At 40.5% G+C, this 25293-nt stretch overlaps 1 protein-coding gene across 1 annotated transcript in view; it reads left to right on the top strand.

The window, feature by feature from the left end:
* The window catches only part of GLDC (glycine decarboxylase), a 92314-nt gene that overhangs the window by 24610 nt on the left and 42411 nt on the right, over positions 1 to 25293 (top strand). The window contains exons 4-12 of the mRNA XM_038552327.1: positions 3379 to 3543; positions 8840 to 8917; positions 10121 to 10268; positions 10753 to 10949; positions 13190 to 13286; positions 18946 to 19051; positions 20885 to 21024; positions 21770 to 21850; positions 24668 to 24765. Of these exons, the coding sequence (XP_038408255.1) occupies positions 3379 to 3543; positions 8840 to 8917; positions 10121 to 10268; positions 10753 to 10949; positions 13190 to 13286; positions 18946 to 19051; positions 20885 to 21024; positions 21770 to 21850; positions 24668 to 24765 (1110 nt within the window). The remainder of the gene's footprint in view (positions 1 to 3378; positions 3544 to 8839; positions 8918 to 10120; positions 10269 to 10752; positions 10950 to 13189; positions 13287 to 18945; positions 19052 to 20884; positions 21025 to 21769; positions 21851 to 24667; positions 24766 to 25293) is intronic.

The following is a 25293-nucleotide window of genomic DNA, read 5'->3' as shown; positions in this document are numbered from 1 at the left end:
GTGATCCTGGAGTCCTGGGATCAAGTCCCATGTCGGGCTCCCTGCATGGAACCTGCTTCTCCCTCTGCCTGTGTCTGTCTGTCTGTCTGTCTCTCTCTCATGAATAAATAAGAAAAAAAAAAAAAAGAAAAAGCAGTGGAAAATGGGACATTGGAAGGAAGACTAATGGGAATTGATCATTATTTGGGCTCAAAAAACCTCAGTTTCTACCTTGTAAATTGGCAGAATACCTTTTGAGAAGGAATAAGAATATTCAGGAAGAGAAACTAGTTTGTTTGGGGATCTAGGTGGAGGAAGAATAGTAAGTAAAATGATTTAATACCACATAATAATTAAAATTGTGTTGTTGGGCAGCCCGGATGGCGCAGCAGTTTAGCGCCGCCTGCAGCCCAGGGTGTGATCCTGGAGAGCTGGGATTGAGTCTGTCAGGTTCCCTGCATGGAGCCTGCTTCTCCCTCTGCCTGTGTCTCTGCCTCTGCCTTTCCCTCTCTCTCTCTCTCAATAAATAAAATCTTAAAAGAAAAAAATTGTGTTGTTGAACAATATTAAAGTTAGTAGAAATTGTCCATGGCATAATGTTAACAAAATCAGGCAAAAAACTTTACATTGAGTATAAGATTATTTTAAATATGAATATGAGTGTGATGTAGAAAAGAGTAAGTTAATTAGCTCATTTGTGGTAATCATCTAACAATATATGTACACAAATCATTATATTGTACACTTTTTTTATTTTTTAAGTAGGCTCCATACCCAAAGTGGGGCTTGAACTCACCACCCTGAGACAAGAGTCAGATGCTCTACTGAGTAAGCCACCCAGGTGCCCCTGTATACAGTTTTGTTGATTATCTCAGTAAAGCTGGAGGAAAAAAAAGAATTATAAAGTCACAAATCAACAAGGGACAGACCGCACAACAGAAAGATTGGTAGCATACTTGAGTGTGCCTGTCATAAAATAGAAAAAGAAAAAACATTGGAAAGAAATGCATGGGGGCGCCTGGGTGGCTCATCAGTTAAGCATCTGCTTTGGACTCAGGTCATGGTCTCAGGGTCCTGGGATCCAGCCCCATGTCATGCTCCCTGCACAGCTCCCTCCGCTTCTCCTGCTTGTGTTTTCTTGCTCTGTCAAATAAATATAATCTTTATATATAAAAAAAGAAATACATGTAAATCATAATTGTTATCTTGGAGTTTAGGAAAAATAGGTGATTTTATTTTCTCGACAGTTATGTGTTTTCCAACTTTTTACAATAAACTAGTGTAAGATAATCAGCAAAAATGGCTAAAAATAAGTTCCTGACACAGAAAATGGTTAATAAATGGTAGCTGAGGTCTTTTACCATTAAGAATACAATAAAAATAGAAAGTAAAATTACTGTTAATTGTACCACCCAGAGAAAAACTATTTACACTTTGGTTCATTTGTTTTTACAAATTCACAAAAATGGGATCATGGTATTTCACACTATATTTTTAAAAAATATATATCCAGAGCATCTCCATGTCAGGAGTTATTCTTTTATACATAATTTTCAATAAATGCAGTATTATGCATGCATAACTTCTATTTAATTCTCTTTTCAGTGGACACTTGGTTTTGTTGCTCTTTTTTTGTTATTCATTTTTCAATATTCAGTGTTGTGATGAATTCTTTGGAGCACTGCTCTTTCTATTCCTATTGTATATTCTATGTCTAAGGGTATGCTGAATCTTCCCCATTCATTGGATGGACTAGATAATAAGCATATGCTTGTGTGCATGTGCAAGTTTGTGTGTCTATGTTTAAAATGACTGAGTAAAATCAAAGTTTCATGTTAACCAGGCAATCTAAGCATGTCTTTCTGGTTTCAGGCTATGCTGTATGTCAAAGTCTTATCTGATGTGAGGTTACAGTTGCTCCTTGTCTATGCCTTTTGTGTGACCCCATTTCTATTTGGATTCCTTTTCTACTTTGTCTTTAACATGTATTGTGTGCCTCATTCATTCCAGTTCATCACCCACTTAGAATTTGGCAAATTGATTTACAGTTGCTAAGTCAAGCTGTTCAAGGAGTTAACTGAAGCAAAAAGTGCTGTACACACACACACACAATTATACAAATTTTGGGAAAATTATTTCAAAGATTGTACTGCTTAGTAAGGCATGTTCCCCCACCCATTCCCCCTCCAACATATGAAGTATTGATTTCAAACCTTTCAAAAAAAGAAATAAAGGATGGAAATAGCCTGCATATGATTACTAGAGCAAGAGAGAAAGGGATAGGGCTTGAAAAAATGGGGGCGGGGGGAGAGACACAAAAAGCCGACATCTAATACTTTTCTGGCTTAGAAGAACAAAAACAATAGTTAGGAAACAATGTCAATCACAAGGGGGAGCATGACCTAATCGGAAACACTTTGATGGTAGATACAGAATGGATTCTTGGTGTAAAGATAAAAGCTGTGTCACAAGTCCTCAGTTACCCTCTATTGTATCACCTTCCTTTCTTTTCTTTAAAATATCACTCAAATGATTTTATTTATTGTCTCTTCCCCATAGTACAATATATTCTTGAGATAAGGAACTGTTATTCATTTGCTTATGATTGTGTCATCAAGAAGAACCTATCCTAGTTCTTGGCACTTAGTAGGCATGTAGTAATATTTGTAGGACAAGTTAATGAAGGAATGAAAAAAAGGATGAAGGCACTAAGTGGGTTAGCTCAAATACCTAAAGAAATATTTTTGGCTAATAACCAGAGTATATAAGATTAAAACTCATGTCTATGCTGCCTTCTAACCATTTGAATCCTTGAATTTTGATAGCTATGGAGTTAACTTTTCAGACTCTTAGTAACTGGTTAGTGAGGATTCTTAATAGACCACTGTTTATTTCCTAGGAGCACGTAGAATTTCTCCTGGTTAGTATAAAACAAAGATCCCCATTAAACAAAAGTTTTGAGTATTAGATAGTAGGTTCTTAGTTGCTTTCCTATTGTGAATTGTGATTGGGCTAGGCGTTTAGCGAGATGAAAGATAACAGGAAGTAAAATTTTTGTTTAAATTACCATAGGTAAGCTCAAGTGGATTTTAAGAACCAGCTTACAATAAAATACATAGATATAATAAGGTTATTAAAATAGAAGTGTGAGATTATAAAGTAACTTAAAGAGATAGAAATGTAAGTACTGAATGTGCCCAAACAAAAGATAATATTGTTACGATGGTTTAACGCTGAGCTTCCTTACTGATACACAACTCTCAAGAGAAGCTTACTTGTTCCCAGTTCTCAAAAAAGGCAAACTCAATTTTCAGGTACTGAATTCCGAAATGAAGACATTTTGTGAACCTTTTTGAATAGTGGAGTTAGTTTGGACATGGCCTTTTGTGTCTCTCACAGGATCACCCAGTATACTCCATACCAGCCAGAAGTATCTCAGGGGAGACTGGAGAGTTTACTCAACTACCAGACCATGGTGTGCGACATCACAGGCATGGACATGGCCAATGCATCCCTGCTGGATGAGGCCACAGCAGCTGCAGAGGCAATGCAGCTGTGCCACAGGTGAGAGGCCCCCAGGGTGAAGGACATTCTCTAGTGTGTCCTGTCAGGGCCCAGTGACTCACCTCTTTCACAAACGCTCACACACACACACACATTCACACGCACACAGTGTTATACCAGTTAGCTGAGAAAACAAAAAAGTGACCACTTTTTAAAGCCACCATGTTTACTGTGTAACATTACACAAGAAAAACATTTGGGTTGCCTCTTCCATAGTGTTAAGTTCATGGATGTTACAGGAACTGAGATAGTGTCAAGCTCTCTTCCCTCTGTGCCATCTTCAGTGTGAGGCCTTTGTCCTCATGGTCACAAGATGACCGACTGCTGGGGTTCTAACCATGACCTCTGCACCCAGGAAGAAGGAAGGGGGCAGGGTAAAGGGTGGTGCTAGCTAAATAAGTCCTTTTGAAAGAGTTTTTTGGAAACTTCAACTCAGCAAGTTTATGCTTCATTGACCACCCCTACCTACAAGGGACTTGGAAATGCAGTTTTTATTGGGTGGGCACATTGCTGCCCTCTACATATTGGAGTTCTGTTACTATCGGTAAAGGGGAGAATGGATATTGGGTAACAACTGGCAATCTGTATTGTAATAGATCAATACCATCTTTTATGAAGTATATTGTATTTAAATGTTTTATACCATAGTTTATGTAACCTCACCACTATTGTTACACACTGACTTCGATACAATCTTTGTTACTGATGCTACTGTTTTACCTCTTTAGAATCAATTTCGTCAAAAGTTCTGATAATTTCCTGAGGATGCATTTCTAGTAGAATAGCTGGGTCAAGGTATCTAGGTAACAACTGCTCTCCAGTTCCTTGAGTTGCTTTGTTCTTTGCTTGTAAGTATGTTTGAGTTCACCTTCCTGGTCGGGTTCTCGTAGATGTCACCCAGTTGGGAAATCTGCCCATGTTCACGTGTGTCTCTGGGGTTTTGTGCCTCTGGCCCTGAACGTCCACGGTACTCTCTTTCTTGGCTTCCAGAGACTTAGGGGTATGCCGTCGGTTCTGGCACCAGTTCCAATGTGTGCACGGAGGTGCCCCCTACCAACAAACAATTCTTCCACAGCAGCAGGGCTGCCAAGGATTCAACTCAATTCTGACACAATCTATCTGGACTTGGTGTCAGATTCCAGAGGTTCAGCGTTGTTTGACAAGACCGCCCCGCCCTGCTCTGCCCTGACCCCGTCCTCCAACCGGCTTCAGAGCTGAGGCCAAACTGATTAAACCACTGGCTATGGAATGGATCTCAACCCTCTCCCCTGCCGGGGGTCCTCTAGGTTCCAGCCCTCCCAGCCCGTGCTTGGCTCCCTGCAATGAGATCCCATCCACCAACTGTTCCCAAAAGTCACCTAATTAACATAAAAAAATATCTTTATATTCTGCACAGTAGGAAGTTTGGGGGGCTATGAGCCAAAAACTGGATGAAGACTCAATATCTATGAAAAAATGTATTTTGGTCATCTGAGTGACCGGATATGTATCTCTTATAAATCACAACATTGCAGGAGTGAGAGCCCCAAGCTTCCTGGCAGGTACAGTAGCTTCCACATTTCCAGCCACATGTGATTCTGCTCCCCGCCCCCAGCCTGGGCCCAGGCCCTTCGTCCTGACCCTGGCTGGACAGCCAAAAGGAATGCCTCTCCCAGCTGTTACGTTCATCTTCTCTCCTTGTCCACCTTATCTCCCCCTGCCTCTCTAAGAGCTCCCACTTCACACTTGGAGAAGCCAAGGCCTTTCTGCTCCGAGGTTCAGGAGTTCTGTCCTCAACTGATTTGAGTTAATGAGCTACAGCTCTGCAACTGCTTGATTTGCTTCCTTTCTCTTGGTTCTCATACCTTCGGGCCTGGATTTAGTGTGACCCTTAAAAAGCAGCCTTGTGATTTTTTATCTTTAGGAAAACGTTCCTTAAAATAGTAGTGTTTTTGTTGGTGGGAATGTGAACTGGGGCAGCCACTCTGGAAAACTGTGGAGGTTCCTCAAAGAGTTAAAAGTAGAGCTACCCTACAACCCAGCAATTGCATTGCTGGGAATTTACCCCAAAGATAACAGATGCAATGAAACGCCGGGACCCCTGCACCCCGATGTTTGTAGCAGCAATGGCCACAATAGCCAAACTGTGGAAGGAGCCTCGGTGTCCATTGAAAGATGAGTGGATAAAGATGTGGTTTATGTATACAATGGAATATTACTCAGTCATTAGAAATGACAAATACCCACCATTTGCTTCAACAAGGATGGAACTGGAGGGTATTATGCTGAGTGAAGTAAGTCAGTCGGAGAAGGACAAACATATGATCTCATTCATTAGGGGAATATAAAAAATAGTGAAAGGGAATAAAGGGGAAAGGAGAGAAAATGAGTGGGAAATATCAGAGAGGGAGACAGAACCTGGGAGACTCCTAACTCTGGGAAAAAAAAAAAGGGGTGGTGGAAAGGGAGGAGAGCAGGGGATGGGGGTGACTAGGGTGACTGGGCACTGAGGGGAGCACTTGGTGGGATGAGCACTGGGTATTATGCTATATGTTGGCAAATTGAACTCCAATAATAATAAACAGTAGAGAAAAACAAGTGAAAAAATGTAGCAATGTTTTTGTTTCCATCTTAGGTCATTTAGGCTCAGGTGGCTCTTCCAATTTTTTTAAATTCACACTGTGAAGAACATTGTGCTTTGGATAATTAATCACCTTTCTATCTAGCTAACTCTACTTAATCTTCTATTAAGTTTATGTTTATTATAAAAATACCTGTTCAGAGAGTGGGAAAACAGAATATAATGAAGTGAAACCTGTTTTTCAGTCCTGTTCCACTGAGAAAGCTGTTAACTGGTCATTATATATCTTTCTGGGAAATTAAAAGATATGTGTTCCCCCTTCCCCGGCCCCCCATTCTTTTTACCCAGATGTGCTCATAGTACACAACTGTTATGTATCCTGTTAAAAAACAAAATTCGACTAAGTATATTTGAAGATCTAATTGGCTTTATTATTAAGTGATTCATAAATTGGGCAGCATTCCATTTAGTAGGTAGAAAGGCTCCCTGAAGAGTTGTACAAAATGAAAGCTTTTTCACAGGAAGGAGGGTGGGGCAAGAACGTGATAAGCAAAAGAAAAAAAGATTTGTTCCAGGCAACATCACCTTCCCTTAGGCGAAAGAGCAGGGGGTCTTATTATGCAGATTACCTCATCCTCTTTTGGATGGAGAAGGCCCCAGTGACAGATTTCCACCTTTCTGCTTATCAGAAAATTCCTGACTCACAGGTAAGAGTACGTTTCTGGAGGACATGAAACTGCAATTAGTTTAGATATTAAGGCTTGGTTTGGTGACTGGGTCTGGCTTAGGAAACACCATTTGGTGCTTATGGTTTTCTTTTTAACAATCTCCAATTTTGTTTCCTGAAATCACGAGCTTTTAGAAAACTCCCAGGATTTAGATCCTTTAGTAGCTGTGTGGTCCTGCCAATGTCACTTCTCTGAGTACTTTTAATCTTCTATCAAATGAAGATGTTTGGTTTAGATAATCTCTAACTGCTTCTTTGGCAGTAACCTTCTCATATTTTTATTTCAAGAGTTAGTTTTTTATTTCTACTTGTGTCCAATCAAGTTTTTATTGCTTTGATTTGCTACAATGTTTTTTAAAAATTTAAGCCGGTTTAAGATTTATTTTGCTAAATGAGGTTGGCATAGTATTAAAAAAAGCAAAATTCAGCTGAGTAAATTTGAAGATCTAATTGGCATTATTCAGTCTCATGAATCGGGCAGCATCCTAACATCCCATCTAGCAAGTAAAGAGGAGTGACAAAGGGCTGCAGAAAGCAAAGGCTTTTCTTTTTTTTTTAAACCTTTGATGATTTAATTTAATTTTTAAATTCCAGTTAGTTAACATACAGTGTAATATTAGTTTTAGGTATAGAATTTAGTGATTCATCACTTAACAGTACCCAGTGCGCATCACAAGTGCCCTCCTTAATCCGCATCTATTTAGCCCCCTTACCACCCACCTTCCTCTAGCACTCCTCGGTTTCTTTGTAGTTAGGAGTCTGTTTCCTGGTTTGCCTCTCTTTTTAACACTTTCTAGCTTCATACACGTTATTGCAAATGGCAAGATTTCATTCTTTTTTATGGCTGAGTAATATTGATTATATATAATATATATATATCACATCTTTATCCTTTCATCAATGGACATTTGAGCTATTTCCATAATTTCCATTATTATGTTTCCATAATTTCCATGATTTGGAAATATTGTTGATAATGCTGCTATAAACATCAGGGGTCCATGTACCCCTTTGAATAAGTATTTTTGTATCCTTTGGGTAAATACCTAGTAGTGCAGTTGCTGGATTGTAGGGTAGTTCTGTTTCTAACTTTTTTGGAAGCTCCATGCTGTTTTCCAGAGTTTGCATTCCCACCAACAGTGCAAGAGGGTTCCCCTTTCTCCATATGCTTGCCAAGATCTGTTGTTTCCTGTGGTGTTGATTTTAGCCATTGTGTCAGGTGTGAGGTGATATCTCATTACAGTACTGATTTGTATTTCCCCTGTGATGAGTGATGTTGAGCATATTTTCATGTGTTTGTTGGCCATCTGGATGGGATGTCTTTGGAAAAATGTCAATTCATGTCTTCTGCTCATTTTTAAACTGAATTATTTGTTTTTTTGGATGTTGAGTTTTACAAGTTCTTTATATATTTTGGATGGCAACCCTTTATCATATAGGTCATTTACAAGTATCTTCTCCCATTCAGTAGGTTGCGTTTTAGTTTTGATGATTATTTCCTTCACTGAGGGGAAGTGCTTTATCCTGATGAAGTCCCAATAGTTCATTTTTGCTTTTGTTTCCATTGCCTTAGTAAGAAGTTGCTATGGCCAATGTGAAACAGTTTACTGCCTGTGTTCTTGTCTAGGTTTTTTATGGGTTTATTTAGAGCAAGGTCACTTTCCTTTGGGGACAAAAATGGTCTTATTAGGTGAATTACCTCATTGGTGCTTATCAGGAAATTCTAGACTGACCAGTTAAGATTATAGTCCTGGGGAAGGTTGAAACTATAATCACATATGTATCAAGCCCTAGTTTGGTCACCTGATCCTAGCCCAAGTGACTATTTTGGGCCTGTGATTTTCTTTTAAACAATGAAAATTGGATTTCAGTAGAATTCTGATCAGTAGAATTAATGACACATTTTTATGCTGTGCTCAGAGTTCCCCTATCACCCTTGATTTGCATTATTAGAAGATAACGTTGATTTCTCTAACGTTCATGTTTGAATGTGATTTCCTTTTCAACAGACACAACAAGAGGAAGAGATATTTTGTTGACCCCCGTTGCCACCCACAGACAATAGCTGTCGTCCAGACTCGAGCCAAGTAATTAATTTCATTCATATTTTGAACTCAGGGATAATATCATGCTCATATCTGTTTTTTATCCTTCTTACTTCCAAAGTGCCCGGAAGTGAACCTGGTTTAAATTGAGGTTGTTGAGTTTTACTTTCCCTCCCACTTTCTTACTGAGATGTTGCTGGGAAGTAAAGTGTGTCAGAATTGAGAGAATACAGAAGTGGCTTTAGTTGCCTTGCTTTACATTGAGTTACCATGTTTGTTTTCTTTTTGAAAAATAAAATTTAAAATATTAAAATAATTTCAGCAATGTTTTGGGAAGTTTGAAAAGCAGAGGAAAAAAATGGAATTCTCACACAACTGTTAGCTTTTTGTGTGTAGTACTGCAAACATAGTTTAGAGAATCCATATAAAAACCTAGATGTGGTGGGATGCCTGGGTGGCTCAGTGGTTGAGCACCTGCCTTGGGCTCAGGGCATGATCCTGGAGTCCCGGGATCAAGTCTCCCATCAGGCTTCCTGCATGGAGCCTGCTTCTCCCTCTGCCTATGTCTCTGCTTCTCTCTCTGTGTCTCTCATGAATAAATAAATAAAATCTTTAAAAATAAACAAATAAAACCTAGATGTGGTATGATATAGATGAAAGCAAACATACTATATTTGTTTAGTGCTGTAATCAGATAAACACAGCAAAACTATCACTTGCAAATGTTTTAATTAGCTTTCTTGTGAGAACCAAGCAATATTTCCCCTCCGCATAGCACCATTCCTTCAGGAGTGTTCTATGCATGATTGGAGCTGGATGGTTAAGAAAAGGAAGATCTTTGTCTTTGACTTATTGATGGTTTTCCATTCCCTTAATGCTGATCCTTGCTGAAAGTGGTGACTGCCCTGTAGTTGTAGGAATTGGTTCTTTAGTCCTAGGAATCCATGTTCCTGACCCTCTAAGGAGCAAGTTCTGGCTGGAAAAGGGGAATGGGAGTAGTAAGGGTGGGAGACAGAAACAGAAGTCAAACTGTTGGGAGCACTTGAAATGTTAAGCTCTATAACCAATGAAGAATCAGGTGTGAGATGGGTATGTGTGCATGTGTGGCAGGATGAGGTGGGGGTGGGGGGCAATGAAGGAGGACACAGAATAGGATTGCTATTATCACTAAAAATAAATTGTAAGGGATTTTATTTTGTCTTGAAAACCAAAAGCATGATTGCTCTTTGTCTTCTGTCTTTCTAGATACAATGGAGTTCTCATTGAGCTGAAATTGCCCCATGAAATGGACTTCAGTGGGAAAGATGTTAGTGGAGTGCTCTTCCAGTACCCAGATACTGAGGGGAAGGTGGAAGACTTCACAGAGCTTGTGGAGAGGGCCCATCAGATGGGGGTAGGCAAATCTCTTCATGTGGGGGTCCACGGAGGTGTGTCCCAACTTTGAATTAAGATTCTTTGATGCATCTTAGTTTGTATACCTATATCACCTGATGAAACTCTCCTTTCTGCCTCCTTTTTTCAAGTTTATTCTGTTCATTAATTCCTGGCACATACTAAGCACAATAAATGTTTTTCTAAAGATTTATTTGAGAGAGAGAGCGGGCATGAGCAATGGGGAGGGAGGGGCAGAAGGAGAGGGACAAGCAGGCCTTCAGGACCCTGAGATTGTGACCTGAGCTGAAGTCAGATGATTAACCGACTGAGCCACCCAGGTGCCCCTCAGTCAATATTTTTGAATGAATCAGTGTAAAAATGGAATTCACAGGATATAAAGCAACCTTGTCTGTCTGCTTATATTGGAGATAATTTGCTACATTCTCACTGCTCTCTGAGGAGGGTCACAGCCATGTGCACTTTCTCTTTTGTGTTCTTTCTAGAGTCTGGCCTGCTGTGCTACTGACCTTTTAGCTCTGTGTATCCTGAAGCCTCCTGGAGAGTTTGGGGTAGACATTGCCCTAGGCAGCTCACAGAGATTTGGAGTGCCACTGGGCTATGGTGGACCACATGCAGCCTTCTTTGCTGTTAGAGAAAGCTTGGTGAGGATGATGCCCGGGAGAATGGTGGGGGTAACAAGGTAAAGCAGCTCATGTTTCTGCCCTTTGCCTGTGCTTATTATTTTCCCTGTTCCTTCTTCTGATCACAAAAGTTGTTGATTTTTCTATGAATTTAACTGGGCCATGCACAATAATTTGCAACGTATTTGTATTGAAGTCATATAAGTGAATTTAATTAGGTTGACGAAAGAGTTAAGAGACGGATCATTTTTTTTTTTTAAGATTTTATTTACTTATTCATGGTAGAGAGAGAGAGAGAGAGGCAGAGACACAGGCAGAGGGAGAAGCAGGCTCCATGCACCGGAATCCCGATGTGGGATTCGATCCCGGGTCTCCAGGATCGCGCTCTGGGCCAAAGGCAAGTGCCAAACCGCTGTGCCACCCAGGGGTCCCTATTCTAGCAATTTCTAAATGTACTTTCTTGAGTGCTTCTCATTTTATTTATTTTATTTTATTTTTTATTGGAGTTCAATTTGCCAACATACAGCATAACACCCAGTGCTCATCCCGTCAAGTGCCCCCCTCAGTGCCCGTCACCCAGTCACCCACCCCCCACTTCCCCTTTCAACACCCCTTGTTCGTTTCCCAGAGTTAGGAGTCTCATGTTCTGTCTCCCTCACTGATATTTCCACTCATTTTCTTTCCTTTCCCCTGAGTGCTTCTCATTTATATGCTTCCTCAGATTAGGAATTTAAGATGAATGTCATGATTATTACTCAGTTAATTTAGATCTTTTAGACCTTCCATAGAAGTTGGACTTAGTAGCCTGCCTAAGTGAAGAGTCAATATTAGTGAATGATGTGAATTTTTCAAATGCAGCTTAACACATAATATAATGAGGCACCTCACTTTTTATTGTAAAACTAAGTTTCTTCAAGTATTCTTACATTCATTTCTTTTAGTGATGTGACTTCACCAGGCAAGATGAGGCAGAGTTTTCTTTTTTTCTTTTTTAGGTTTTTATTTGTTTATTCATGAGAGACACGGAAAGAGGCAGGGACACAGGCAGAGGGAGAAGCAGGCTCCATGCAAGGAGTCCTATATGGGATTCAATCCTGGAACTCCAGGATCACACCCTGAGCCGAAAGCAGGCACTAAACTGCTGAGCCACCTAGGAATCCCGAGGCAGAGTTTTCTAATTAAAAAGAATTTGATATATTATTTATTGTTTGCTAATTTTTATATTGAACTTCTTATCTTTCTGAAAAATGGACCCCATAGCTTGATGAAATAAAAAATAAGACTGCTAAATATTTTGATTATCCAAATTCTTTTTTTTTAAAGTTTTATTTATTTGAGAGAGAGAGAGAGAGAACAAGTAGGAGGAGCAGAGGAAGGGGGAGAGAGAATCTCAAGCAGAGTCCCATTCTGAGCTTGTAGTACAACTCGGGGTTTGATCCCAGGACCCTGAGATCACAACCTGAGCTGAAACCAAGAGTTAGTTGCTTAATTGACTGCTCCACCCAGGTGTCCCTCTCCAAATTCTTAATTGTATTAGGAAAGAGGGAAAAAATTTTCTTAGAGACAAGTAGTAAGATTATTAACACTCATTTTATAGGTTCTTATTTAAATTCCAGTTAACATTCAGTGTAATACTATTTTCAGGTGTACAATGTAGTGATTCAACACATTCTTTTTCTTTGTTCAGTACAGTTGCTTTAGATTCCACTGCATAAGTTATTCATTTGTCACATATTTCCCTTTTTCCTGTGTCTGCCAAGTAGCTCATAGTGAAATTTAATTCTCCCTAAATTTAATTTTAAATTGAATCATTCATTCACCATCATTATGTTAGTTTGAGTAATTCCTGGGAAGTTTCCTTTCAAGGTTGCTCGTCTTATTGTGTATATCTCAGTTCCTCCCTCAAAGTACATACTAAAAATTATTAGTCCTATTCAGAAGAGGATGGCTTGGGAATTGTTTCTTTCTTTTTTTCTTTTTTTAAAGATGTCATTTATTTATTCATGAGAGATATAGAAAGAGAGAGAGGCAGAGACACAGGCAGAGGGAGAAGCAGGCTCCATGCTGGGAGCCCGATGTGGGACTTGATCCTGGGACTCTGGGATCACTCCCTGGGCCTAAGGCAGACACTCAACTGCTGAGCCACCCGGTTGTCCTGGGAATTGTTTGTTTATGGCCCTGCAGCCACATAGCTTTGCTGGATTCCCTTCAAGCTGGGAAGGAAAGAAACAGGTTCATTTGTGACCACCCTTGGTGCTATGATTATGTGTGTTAACTAGATGTTTTATTCTCGGGCCAGAGATGCCACTGGGAAAGAAGTGTATCGTCTTGCTCTTCAAACCAGGGAACAACACATCCGGAGAGACAAGGCTACTAGCAACATCTGTACAGCTCAGGTACATCACATGCCTGCTATCCCCACCAAATGCCTTATAATCTATAGCAATGAGCTCATGGATTCACTCAATCGTCTTTTCGTCTGTTCCCCACTTACTGACACTGTGTACACCAGAAATGGTGTGATCTTATTGGTAGAGAAGCCCTGTGGTCTTGTCAGAACCAAAATATAATGTTATTTCCTGGATCTCTGTGTGTGGATGTACATCATACTTCAGTGTCTATAGCATTCTTGGCCATAGGGCAGGTCCATTATGGGTGGTGGGTGATTTGGTACCTTCTCTTAGGGCTGAAATGGAAGCCCTGCAGGAATGTGGTGAGGAAGGCAATATGACTATGCTTGAGATATGACCAAGATTGACAAGTTGGTGGTGGTTGTGGGATACTCTTACTGGGGACTCAGGACAGTCATTCCTGAAATGGATGGAATAAAAGGGAAGCCTCCCAAGTTCCTCATAATCTTGGAAGTTGCCCAGGGCTCATGTCAGAGTGAGGAGTGTTTGAGACACAGCCAGTTTCCAGGCTTAGGCAGAGGACTGTTCCTGAGCATCCAGTCCATTCTAGGTCCATGTTTTCTATTCAGGGTGAGAGAAAGATCTGACCAACACCTCAGTGGGCAATACAGTGCTTTTTTTCTCTGAGCATTGGGTTAAAGCACTACCACCAGGTTTTAGAAAGACAACTCAGGGGCAGTAGATAAAGTCTTCTTTTAGGTGGTACTATAGCCATTGGTCTATGGACTGATTTCTTCAATATCTATAGGTTCAATAGATAATACAATAAAGAATACAATCTTTATTGTATTATCTATTGCCTCAAGAAGGTGGCTGCTTCTTTTCAGCAAAGAGCTCTTCTATTATCACAGGAAGGGGCCAGATTCAAGAGCTTTTCCTATGTTGACAGCAAATTGAACTTTATTTGATGCTATTTCTTTCTGTAGTTTACCCTTTATTTGTTGAATTTTTTTGTTCAAACAGCAATCAGCTGTCTTGCCCTTTCTGCTCATGTTCTTCCAAAAGATGTCGATCTGGTTATAAGTGTGTTATAGGGTTTTCTGTTTCAGTGTTTGAAATTAATTTTGTAGATGAACTTGGGCTGAATTAAGGTATCTTTTTCAGCAATTATTAAAGTGATGTTTGCCCCGGAAATAGCCCAACTCAGTCTTCTCCATTGTTTTTTAAACATTTATTTATTAATTTTAGAGAATGATTGAGGGGAGGACAGAGAATTGCAAGTGGACTTATGAGTGTGAAGCCTGATTGGGGGCTCAATCCCAGGACCCTGAGATCACAACCTGAGCTGAAAGCAAATTAGATGCTTAACTGACTGTGCCACCCAAAGCCCCTGTCTTTCTTCTGTGATTTTTATTTTCTTATTCTGGATTGCTTCCAGCTACACATTGTCTATTTCCTGTTGCGAGTTCTTTAAAGCAATTGCTCATAACTCCATTGTTATTCTCTATAAGCATGTAATTAATCATTTTTGTTAGGAGATGACTCATCTTTTGAGGTGCTTCTTAAGAACTCTGACTTTAACTCCAGCCTTCTGCTTCTTATAGCAACTGCTCCATGTTCCCAGGGCTGCCCCTTTCCTCTTGAGCATGCATACTAGGCTCCACACTGGACTTTTCTTAGTTTTGCATCATTGGTTGCACAGAGCATTTTTTTAAAAAAAATCTCTGAATGTGTGTTATTGAATTCTTGAAAAAAATTCTGTGAACTTATGATATTTCACAGATACCTGAATTTGCATCGTATCCTGTTTTTCTTTTTTTTTGAAATATTTATTTATTCATGAGAGACACAGACTGAGAGAAAGAGAGGCAGAGATGTAGGCAGAGGGAGAAGCAGGCTCCTCACAGGGAGCCTGATGTGAGATTCAATCCTGGATACCGGGATCATGACCTGAGCTGAAGGCAAGCGCCCAACCGCTGAGCGACCCAGGCGTCCCATATCCTATTCTTTGTATTTTCTTATTTCTTAGGTACTACCACAAGTAGTCTTTTCATTTGCTTTTTCTAAAGTCCGGTGTGTTGAGGTATAATTTATAATTTACATTTCATTAACTCTTTCACTGAGATAAGATTTGCCCATTTAAAGTATGCAGTTCAGTGGTTTTTACTATTTTTATGAAGTGCTGCAATGATTACTAGCTTTTCATTTTCATCATCCCCAAAAGAAACCTGTTCCCATGAAGCAATCATTCCCCATCCTTCTCCCCTCCCTGCAGCCTCTGGGAACCACTAACTCTTTCTATGTGTATTTGCCATTCTGGGCATTTCATATAAATGGGATTTTACAATATATGGCCTCTTGTGCCTGGCTTCTTTCACTTAGCATAATGATTTCAAGGTTCATCCTTATTGTAGTATGAATCCATGCTTTTTTTTTTTTTTAATTTTTATTTATTTATGATAGTCACACAGAGAGAGAGAGAGAGGCAGAGGGAGGAGCAGGCTCCATGCACTGGGAGCCCGATGTGGGATTCGATCACGGGTCTCCAGGATCGCGCCCTGGGCCAAAGACAGGCGCTAAACCGCTGCGCCACCCAGGGATCCCATTTTTTTTTTTAAATCAATATTTAATCCATTTTCACAGATAAGAATGATCAACATTACAGACTTATCAATCTTCAAATAGGTTTACAGATTCAATGCAAATTTTTTTTTTTTAATTAAGGCAAAGTCCCTTTCTTCTTCTTTTTTTTTTAATTTATGATAGTCACAGAGAGAGAGAGAGAGGCAAAGACACAGGCAGAGGGAGAAGCAGGCTCCATGCACTGGGAGCCCGACGTGGGATTCGATCCCGGGTCTCCAGGATCGCGCCCTGGGCCAAAGGCAGGCGCCAAACCGCTGCGCCACCCAGGGATCCCTCGTGCTTCTTTTTTTAAAGGCTGAATAATATCCCATTGTATGGACATACTACTTTTTGTTTATCCATTCATCAAGTGATGGATATTTGGGTTGTTTCCACTTTTAGGTACCTTGAATAAAGCCACTACACACATTCATGTACAAGATTTTGTGAGTCGATATGTTTTCAGTTCTCTTAGGCATATACCTAGGAGTAGAATTACTGGGCCATATTATGAACCTACATTGAGGTAGTTTTGAGGAACTTCCAGAGTGTTTTACAAAGTGGCTTCGTTATTTTGTATTTCCTCCACAAGTGTTACGAGGGTTGTAATTTCTCCATATTTTCACCAATGCTTGTTATTGCCTGTCTTTTCAGCTATAGCCATCCTAGTGAGTTTGAAGTGATATTTCATTGTGGTTTTCATATGCATTTCTCTTAAACTAATGTGTTGGTTTCTTTTTTTTAAAGATTTTATTTATTCATGAGAGACACACACAGAGGCAGAGACACGGGCAGAGGGAGAAGCAGGCACCATGCAGGGAGCCTGATGTGGGACTCGATCCCAGGGCTCTGGGATCACACCCAGAGCCAAAGGCAGACGCTCAACCACTGAGCCTCCCAGGCTTCCCAAAACTAATGGTTTTGAGCAACCTTTAATCACGAGCTTTTGATTATTTTTTTAAAAACTTTTAAGTATACTGATTATATTAAGTTTGTCCAAATTATCTGGGAAATTTGAATTTTCTTGGTCTTTATTTCCTGAACTTCCTTTGGAGTTCTTTTTATTTTTTTATTTAAGATTTTACTGATTTATTCATGAGAGACAGAGAGAGAGAGAGACCGAGACATAGGTAGAGGCAGCGGGAGGAGCAGGCTCCCTGTGGGGAGCCAAATGTGGGACTTGATCGTAGGACATGTCATGACCTGAGCCAAAGGTGGACGCTCAGCCATTGGGCCCCCAGGCATCCCTTCTTTGGAATTCTAACATCTTTCTAAGATTCTAAAAATTGTTTAATATTTGTCATCAAATTGTTGGCCAGTCATTTGATACAGTCTCCTGTTGGTGGAAAAAAATCATCTCTACATTAAAAAGGGACATGAACCACTCTCTACAAGGTTGTTGTGATGAGAGGATTCCAGAGGACTCTGTGAATATCAGGCCTGAGTTTTTTGTTTCCCAGCAGTAGTTGTAAGCATTTGGATACACGGTGTCATGGATTGTTTGATTTGCCTTCTCCATAGCTGGAAGGTGTGGTAGTGCTTCTGTATTTAATTGTTATACTGAGTCCACAGAGCATCTATACTCTCAGAATTTTGGTCCAAGAAAGTCTATTTTTGTGTTCTTTGAGCCACAGTCAAGAGTCACTTGCTTAACTGAGCCACCCAGGCGCCCCAGGGGTCTTCCTTTCCTCTGCGTTGTCTTTATTGACTGTGGGTTTCACTTTCTAGCATCTTTTGAGAGCTGTTTCTTGTTTTGCAGTGGTTCCTTGGATTCTTTTTGGTAGCCTAGCAGGGAAAATGTGTACCTAACAAAATAGAACCTATATTGAACATCATCCAACTTTAAAGCACTATGTTTTCTTAGATGCCCTTCCTACTGGGGTGATTGGCTGGGAAGGTGATTTTAACTGACTTAGGACATTAGGAGAAAAGTCCCTAGTGGGACTGGAAACATCAGAAACTAAAATGGTACTGGAGCAGTAAAATGGGAGTGGCAGTGGGAGAATAGATTAGACTGGGCAGGAGAGGAATCTGAGACTTGAGTTGGGACCAGTTACCTGGGGGCAGGGATGATACTGCATGGTTAGAAGATTGCTGATTGGCAGGATGTAGGGTGATAACGAAGATAAGGGAAGGGATCAAGACAAGCACGAGATGAGCCTCCATCCTTTTTTGCCACATTGTCACTCATTTGGTCTCTAATCATAGCCATCCTCTTTTTATCCTTTTCCCTAACTCAATATGCCATCACAATGAGTCCTTTGCTTGTTCCCCATGCAGGGCTTCCTCACTGAAGCATCCCTGGAGCTGTCTGTGCTCCTTACCTCTGAGAGATTCTGGTAGATTCCTTTCTATTTTCTGTTCCACAAAAAACACACGCTTCCCTGTAAATGTTTTTGCGAAACCTCAATCCCGTAGTCAAGGGAGATATCTTTACCTGAGAAAGTGACTTTGCTTTGAGCTAGGAATAACCAAGAGGCTCTGATTTTCTCTTTCTAATGTAAGTCCTGCCAGTTCATTTTGGTTTTATTCCCTTGTGTCCTGCATTTTCATTTTTGGTAGTCCTTTGCCACACAATCGCCATTCATCCCTTGGTTGGCTGAAATTCAGCTTCTAATGCTGCCCTGAGTTCTTGTGTATTTGAAAATTACTGTTGCTTTTATCCTTCAAGACCGTTTAACTGAATATAAAATTCTTGGATCTCATTTTTTTTTCCTGACACCTTTATTGCTCCTCTTGTCTTTTCAACATGAAATACTGCTTCTCAATGTTTAATGACAGCCCTATCTTCCCCCTTATGTGTGACATGATTATATTGCATGGATGAAACTCCTCCATTATAGTGACCAAATTTGAAGGTTTAGTATCGTGACTCCAGGGTATCTTGGATGCTGTGTTTGCTCCTGAGATAGTCAGAGGTTATAAACAATCGTCTACTATCATAGAGAATCCAGGAAATCTGATCATTTTGTTTTGTCTCTGTTTTCAATTTTGACACTTCAAGTGAAAATAATACTCCTTCCCACTAATTGTGTTCAACACATTATTGAACGTGATTTCTTAATGTTCTTTGTTGTTTTAGGCTCTCTTGGCAAACATGGCTGCCATGTTTGCAATCTACCATGGTTCCCGTGGGCTGGAGCATATTGCTAGGAGGGTACATAATGCCACTTTGATTTTGTCTGAAGGTGAGTCACTTATCTGTTTAATAATTTTGGGTCATAACAAGAGTGATAAGCCTGAGTAAGTAAAATAGAAAACTCACTGTATGTCCAATTCTGCATAAAAAAATGGAAAGAAACTTTTGACATTTCTGATACACTAGGCATTAAAAATTTTTATTTATTTATTTTGCATTAAAAATTTTTTTTATTTTTTATTTTAAAGATTTTATTTATTTATTGATGACAGACACACGCAGAGAGCGAAGCAGAGACACAGGCAGAGGGAGAAGCAGGCTCCGTGTAGGGAGCCCGATGTGGGACTTGATCCCGGGACTCTGGGGTCACACCCTGAGCCAAAGGCAAACGCCCAACCACTGAGCCACCCAGGCTTCCCCTGCATTAAAAATTTTAATATGAAGGTATCTTATTTACTCCCTAACCCCTTAAAAAAGGGATGATCACTCAGAAAAATAGGCAAAGGACTTAAATTGTATTATTATTTTTTTTAATGATTTATTTATTTTATTTTAGAGAGACAGAGAGAGAACTAGGAGGAGGGGCAGGGGGATAGGGAGAGAGAATCTTAAGTGCAGAGCCTGACAGAGGGTCGGATCCATCTCATGATCCTGAAGTCACAACCTGAGCTGAAACAAAGTCAAGTGCTTAACTGACTGCATTACCAAGTGCCTAAATGTAATTTTAAAAGAAGGAAATATAGAAATAAATGGCAATAAATATGTAAAATTTCAATCTTACTATTAAGGAAGTGTAAATTGAAACAATAGTGTTTCTTCATTACTTTGGTAAAGACAAAAAGAATGCTGATGTTGGTACAAGTTTTATGAGGGCACATAAGCAATACATATCAAAAGCTTTTAAAATGTGCCTATAGTTTGAATAAATAATTCTGTTTATTTTTTAAGATTTTATTTATTTATTCATGAGAGATAGAGATAGAGAGAGAGAGACGCAGAAATATAGGCAGAGGGAGAAGCAGGCTCCATGCAGGGAACCCAATGTGGGACTCGATTCCAGGACTCCAGGATCATGCCATGTGCTGAAGACAGGCACCAAACTGCTGCGACACTCAGGGATCCCCCAAAATTCTAATTCTAGAAATGTATCTAAAGGAGATAATTAGGGAAGGATGTAAAGGGTATTCATTGAAACATTGCTTATAATAAAAAGGAAACATTATTTATAATACCACAGTCTTAGAAACAGCCTAAATGCCTGAGATTTGATTAAATTATGTTACATGTATATATTTGAATATTCTATTGACATTAAAAGTAATGATGGATATCAATCTGTAGAAAAGCAAGATATTCATTAAGAATTTTTTAAGGTAGGGACGCCTAGGTGGCTCAGCGGTTGGATGTCTGCCTTTGGCTCAGGGCATGGTCCTGGAGACCCGGGATCGAGTCCTGCATCGGGCTCCTTGCATGGAGCTTGCTTCTTGCTTTGCCTGGGTCTCTGCCTCTCTCTCTCTCTCTCTCTCTCTGTCTGTCTCTTATGAATAAATAAATAAAATCTTAAAAAAATATACCCTTAGATCATAACCTGAGCCGAAGATAGATGATTAACTGACTGAGCCACCCAGGTGCACCATGCATCCTGCTATTGATTTCAGCTCAGGTCATCTCAGGGTCGTGGTATGGAGCCCCACTTCAGGCTCTGCACTCAGCGCAGAGTCTACTGGTCCTCCCTTCCCCCTGCTTGTGCTCTCTCTCTAAAACAAACAAATAAACAAATAAAATCTTTAAAAACAATTTACCTCTTTATTTCTCTGAAAATGTCAGGGGCAGAGGAGCAGATTTCTATATTGGGGACTGGTGGCTCTCCTATCTTGTCTAGGTCTCAAGCGAGCAGGGCATCAACTCCAGCATGACTTATTCTTTGACACTTTGAAGATTCAGTGTGGCTGCTCAGTGAAGGAGGTCCTGGACCGGGCCACTCAGCGGCAAGTCAATTTTCGGCTCTTTGAGGATGGCACAGTAAGTAAAAGTTTTCCATTTTTACAGTACTCTATAATTTCTTGGGCAGCCCGGGTGACTCAGCGGTTTAGCGCCGCCTTTAGCCCAGGGTGTGATCCTGGAGACACGGGATCGAGTCCTACATCGGGTTCCCTGCATGGAGCCTGCTTCTCCCTCTGCCTTTGTCTCTGCCTCTCTCTCTGTGTGTCTCTCATGAATTAAAAAAAAAAAAATCTTAAAAAAAATTCCTTGACTTGTTAAAAATTTTCTTCTTAAAATCAGTTTTGGAATCTTGGGAACAATCTATACTTTATAAAAAATTTTCATTTCCAACTCATAACATTATGACTTTCAAATAAAGAATAATTCATTCTTAGTTTTACTTAAGACTGTGAGTTCGTGTATGGGATTCTTAGGCACATATTTTGCTCATAATACCCTTCACAATATGACTGTTGAAGGTAATGACTATGATAAGTGATAAAGTTAAGGGAAGAAAAGAGTAAATATATCTAGTGTCAATAGGGGTGGCCTGTAGACACCAGACTGAGAGTCTAGAAGTGGCTCACAAAACTCTAAATTTTATGAAGTCTGGTACTCATCTAGTCATCTTCACCTAAGGTCCAAACTTGGATATAATGGCACCCAGATATTTTGGAATAACTGGGAGTTTTATCCAGTACCTAAGTCCCATTGACCTCTTGGGGTTTCTCCACTGGTGTTGGTGATTAGGGCTAATGTTTTCCCTTTTATTTCATTTCTATAGCTTGGGATTTCTCTTGATGAAACAGTCAATGAAAAAGATCTGGATGACTTGTTGTGGATCTTTGGCTGTGAGTCATCTGCAGTAAGTATATTAAGAAGATGCATTTCTGGGGACCTGTGTGGCTTAGTTGGTTGAGCATCTGTCTTCAGCTTGAGTCGTGGTCCCGGGCCATGGGATGGAGCCCCAAGTAAGGCTCCCTGCTCCATGGGGAGCCTGCTTCTTCCTCTCTTCCCTGCTTGTGCTTTCTGTCACTTTCTCTGTCTCAAATAAATAAAACCTTAAAAAAAGATACATTTCTCATAATGACTGTTTGAGGTGTTGTCAAAGATGACTTGGCCTCTTGTGGCTCCAGTGTGACATTGGGTGGCCTGCTATTACAATATACCCCTGACCATCCCTGATAGCTATAGTCACTATTGTGGGCCCTAGCTAGGACCTTGCAGCCAGGCTATGTGGGAGCATTGTTAATGGTATTCAATTGAAACTGTCCATGATACAGAGAATTATGGTCCTGCCGTCTTGGTTATGTCTGTTCTGGGAAAATACTTGTTCATGTAACATTTATTGAACACCTTTATTGAGTTTGTGGCATTTATTGAATATTTATTGCGTACATGGCAGCTACTATACTAAGCCCTGAGGATGGTGCTGAATTAGACATGATTCCTGCCCAATAGAGTTTATAGTCTAATGGGGACTCAGACACTCACAAGATTCAAATCCAAGTGATATGTTATGATAGATGATATCCAAAGATGCTCTGTGAGCACAGAGGAAGGACTTCTCACCAAGACTTGGAGAAATTGTCCTAAGCTGAGTTCTGAACAACGATGGGTAGGAGTTCTCCAATAAAGATGGCATAGTTGAGGAACAGGGAGGATGGGGTCAGAGGTGAGACACTGGCAAATAAACAATAAAAGCTTAAGGAGAAAGATTACAATGTGAACTAGGGGTAGGCAGTTCAATGTGACTGAGTTGGTTTCTAAAACCAATGAAAAACATCAGGGCCACATAAGGAGAAACACTACAGTTCCCTGGGACGAAGATGGAAAGATGGAGCAGTCATTACATACGTAACCAGGGGCAAGATGTTAATCACAACAGTCAGGGCCCGGTGCACAGGAAGCACTCAATGAATATGGTTGAATGGATCAGTGGAAGGAAATGTTTATTATACCAGTGGTTCCAGAGCACTGAGTGGTGGCATCCTGGTTGTCAATGTACTCTTTAAGAGAGGACTTGAGTACTAGATAACAGTTGTAAATCATCAATGAGATATCACACTGTATTAAGCCTTAATTAATAAATAGGACTGAATAAGCCATCTTCCCCTTAGAACTCTCTATTAAATTTAATCACAGGTTCCATGCATTTAAGGGAAATTTATAGAGCACCCACCGAGGGCTCTTGGTAGGTGTACTATCAGCCTGGAGCAGAATGAAACCAAGCCATTGTATTTATATATTCTGGATATTAAAACCCTTCTTAGATATGATATGCACACATTTTCTCCTGCTATGTGGGTTGTTTTCTTTTCTTTTCTTTTAAGATTTTGTTTATTTCTTCATGAGAGGCACAGAGAGAGAGAGAAGAGAGGCAGAGACACAGGCAGAGGCAGAAGCAGGCTCCATGTAAGGAGCCTGATGTGGGACTTGATCCCTGGTCTCCAGGATCAGGCCCTGGGCTGAAGGCGGTGCTAAACTACTGAGCCACCTGGGTTGCCCTTGTGGGTTGTCTCCTTTGATATATAAAAGTTTTTAAATTTAATTGAAGTCCTCTTTATTCACTTTTTCTTTTGTTTCTTATGCTTTTGGTATCATATTTGAGAATCCAAGATCATGCAGATTTGTGCCTGTGTTTTCTTCTTAAGAGTATTATAGTTTTGGCTTTTAAATGTAGGTCTTTACTTTGAGTTAGTTTTTGTATATGGTTTAAGGTGAGGGTCCAACTCACTCCTTTGCATGTGGATATCCAGTTTTCTCAGCATTGACTGTTGAAGAGATTGTCCTTTTGCCCACTGAATGCTCTTGGCACATGTGTTTTATTAGAATTGTTCTCGAAGATAAAAGCAGTGTCAAGTGAGAGTCCCCACTTGAATGTTGTCATCATTACTTTAAAAAAAAAAGATTTTTCTTTATTTAAGAGAGTGAGTGAGAGAAGAAGCAGGGGGAGGGACAGAAGGAGAAGCAGACTCAGCAGGGAGCCTAAGGTGGGGCTCCATGGGCGAGCTCCATTCTGGGACTCCAGGATCATGACCTGAGCTGAAGGAAGACTCTTAATCAAGAGCCACCCAGAGCCCCATCATAACTATTTTTTAAAAGATTTATTTAATTGATGGGGGAGGGGAGAGCGTGTGAGTCTGCGCAATGCAGAGGGTTGGGGCAGAAGGAGAGAGAGAAAGAGAATCTCAGCCACCCTGCTGAGCACAGTGCTGGAAGTAGGGCTCAATCCCAAGACCTTGAGATTGTGACCTGAGTGGAAGTCAAGATTTGAATGCTTAACTGCCTGAGCCACCCTGGTGCCCCATCATGACTTTTTGATAGCTCTTTAAAATAACTTACTGGAACTTCATTATTCAAGGAACATTCTGGATAAGTCTTTTGGGGGTGGAATACAATAAAAATTCATTTTTCCTCTGGCAAAGGTTAATAGAATTTAAAAATGTTGCTATGAAAAATTGCCACAATTCGTGACTCCTGATACCTGTTACCTGATACCTGATACCTGATACCTGACTCCTGATACCTGATACCTGTCACCAGGCCAAATGCTAGGGGGTTGGGCGGTGGTAGTAGATCTCTAGTGCTTTGTTGGGATACGTGCCAACTAGAAGCCTGGATCTCCACATGTGCTTGCAGGCATGCTTCTTGCCATTTAGTCTGTGGTCTCTCCAAATAGGAGCTGGTTGCTGAAAGCATGGGTGAGGAGCAGAGAGGTATTCCAGGAACTGCTTTCAAGAGAACTAGCTCATTCCTCACACATCAAGTGTTCAACAGGTTTGTGTGGCTTGTGTGCTGTGGCTTGGGAGTAGGATATAGAGTGGCTGCTTTTTTTAAAAAAAGTTATTTTAAATATTTATTTATTTTAGAGAGAGCGAGTGAGAGAGTGTAAGTTGGGGGAGGGGCAAAGCGAGAGAATCTTAAGAAGACTTCCCACTGAGCTCGGAGCCTGACATGGGGCTTGATCTCATGACCCATGAGATTCATCACCTGAGCCAAAACCAAGAGTGGGGGACTCAACCAACTGAGCCATCCAGGCACCCCAAGAGTGTGGCTTCTGGATCCAACTATGATGTGGTTTTGGTTATTGTGGCTCAGCTGTGGCTCACTAATAAAACCATTACCATAAGGATTCCATTCCTGATTTTGGCAAAGCCACCCCCTGGTATGGCTCTGCTCCATTGGCAGTGTAACCCCTAAGCCCACTCGTAAGGAAGAGGGGAGTATGGATGCCTGGTTGCCAGATTGAAGTTCATATCCAGGAACTCAACATCCTCTTCCCTCTCTTCTTCCTCTTCTGCCCAC

Source organism: Canis lupus, chromosome 11, assembly GCF_011100685.1.
Source record: "Canis lupus familiaris isolate Mischka breed German Shepherd chromosome 11, alternate assembly UU_Cfam_GSD_1.0, whole genome shotgun sequence".
In the NCBI taxonomy this organism is placed as follows: domain Eukaryota; kingdom Metazoa; phylum Chordata; class Mammalia; order Carnivora; family Canidae; genus Canis; species Canis lupus.
The sequence above is the reverse complement of the archived record's forward strand: the minus strand, read 5'-3'. Positions and strand labels throughout refer to the sequence as shown.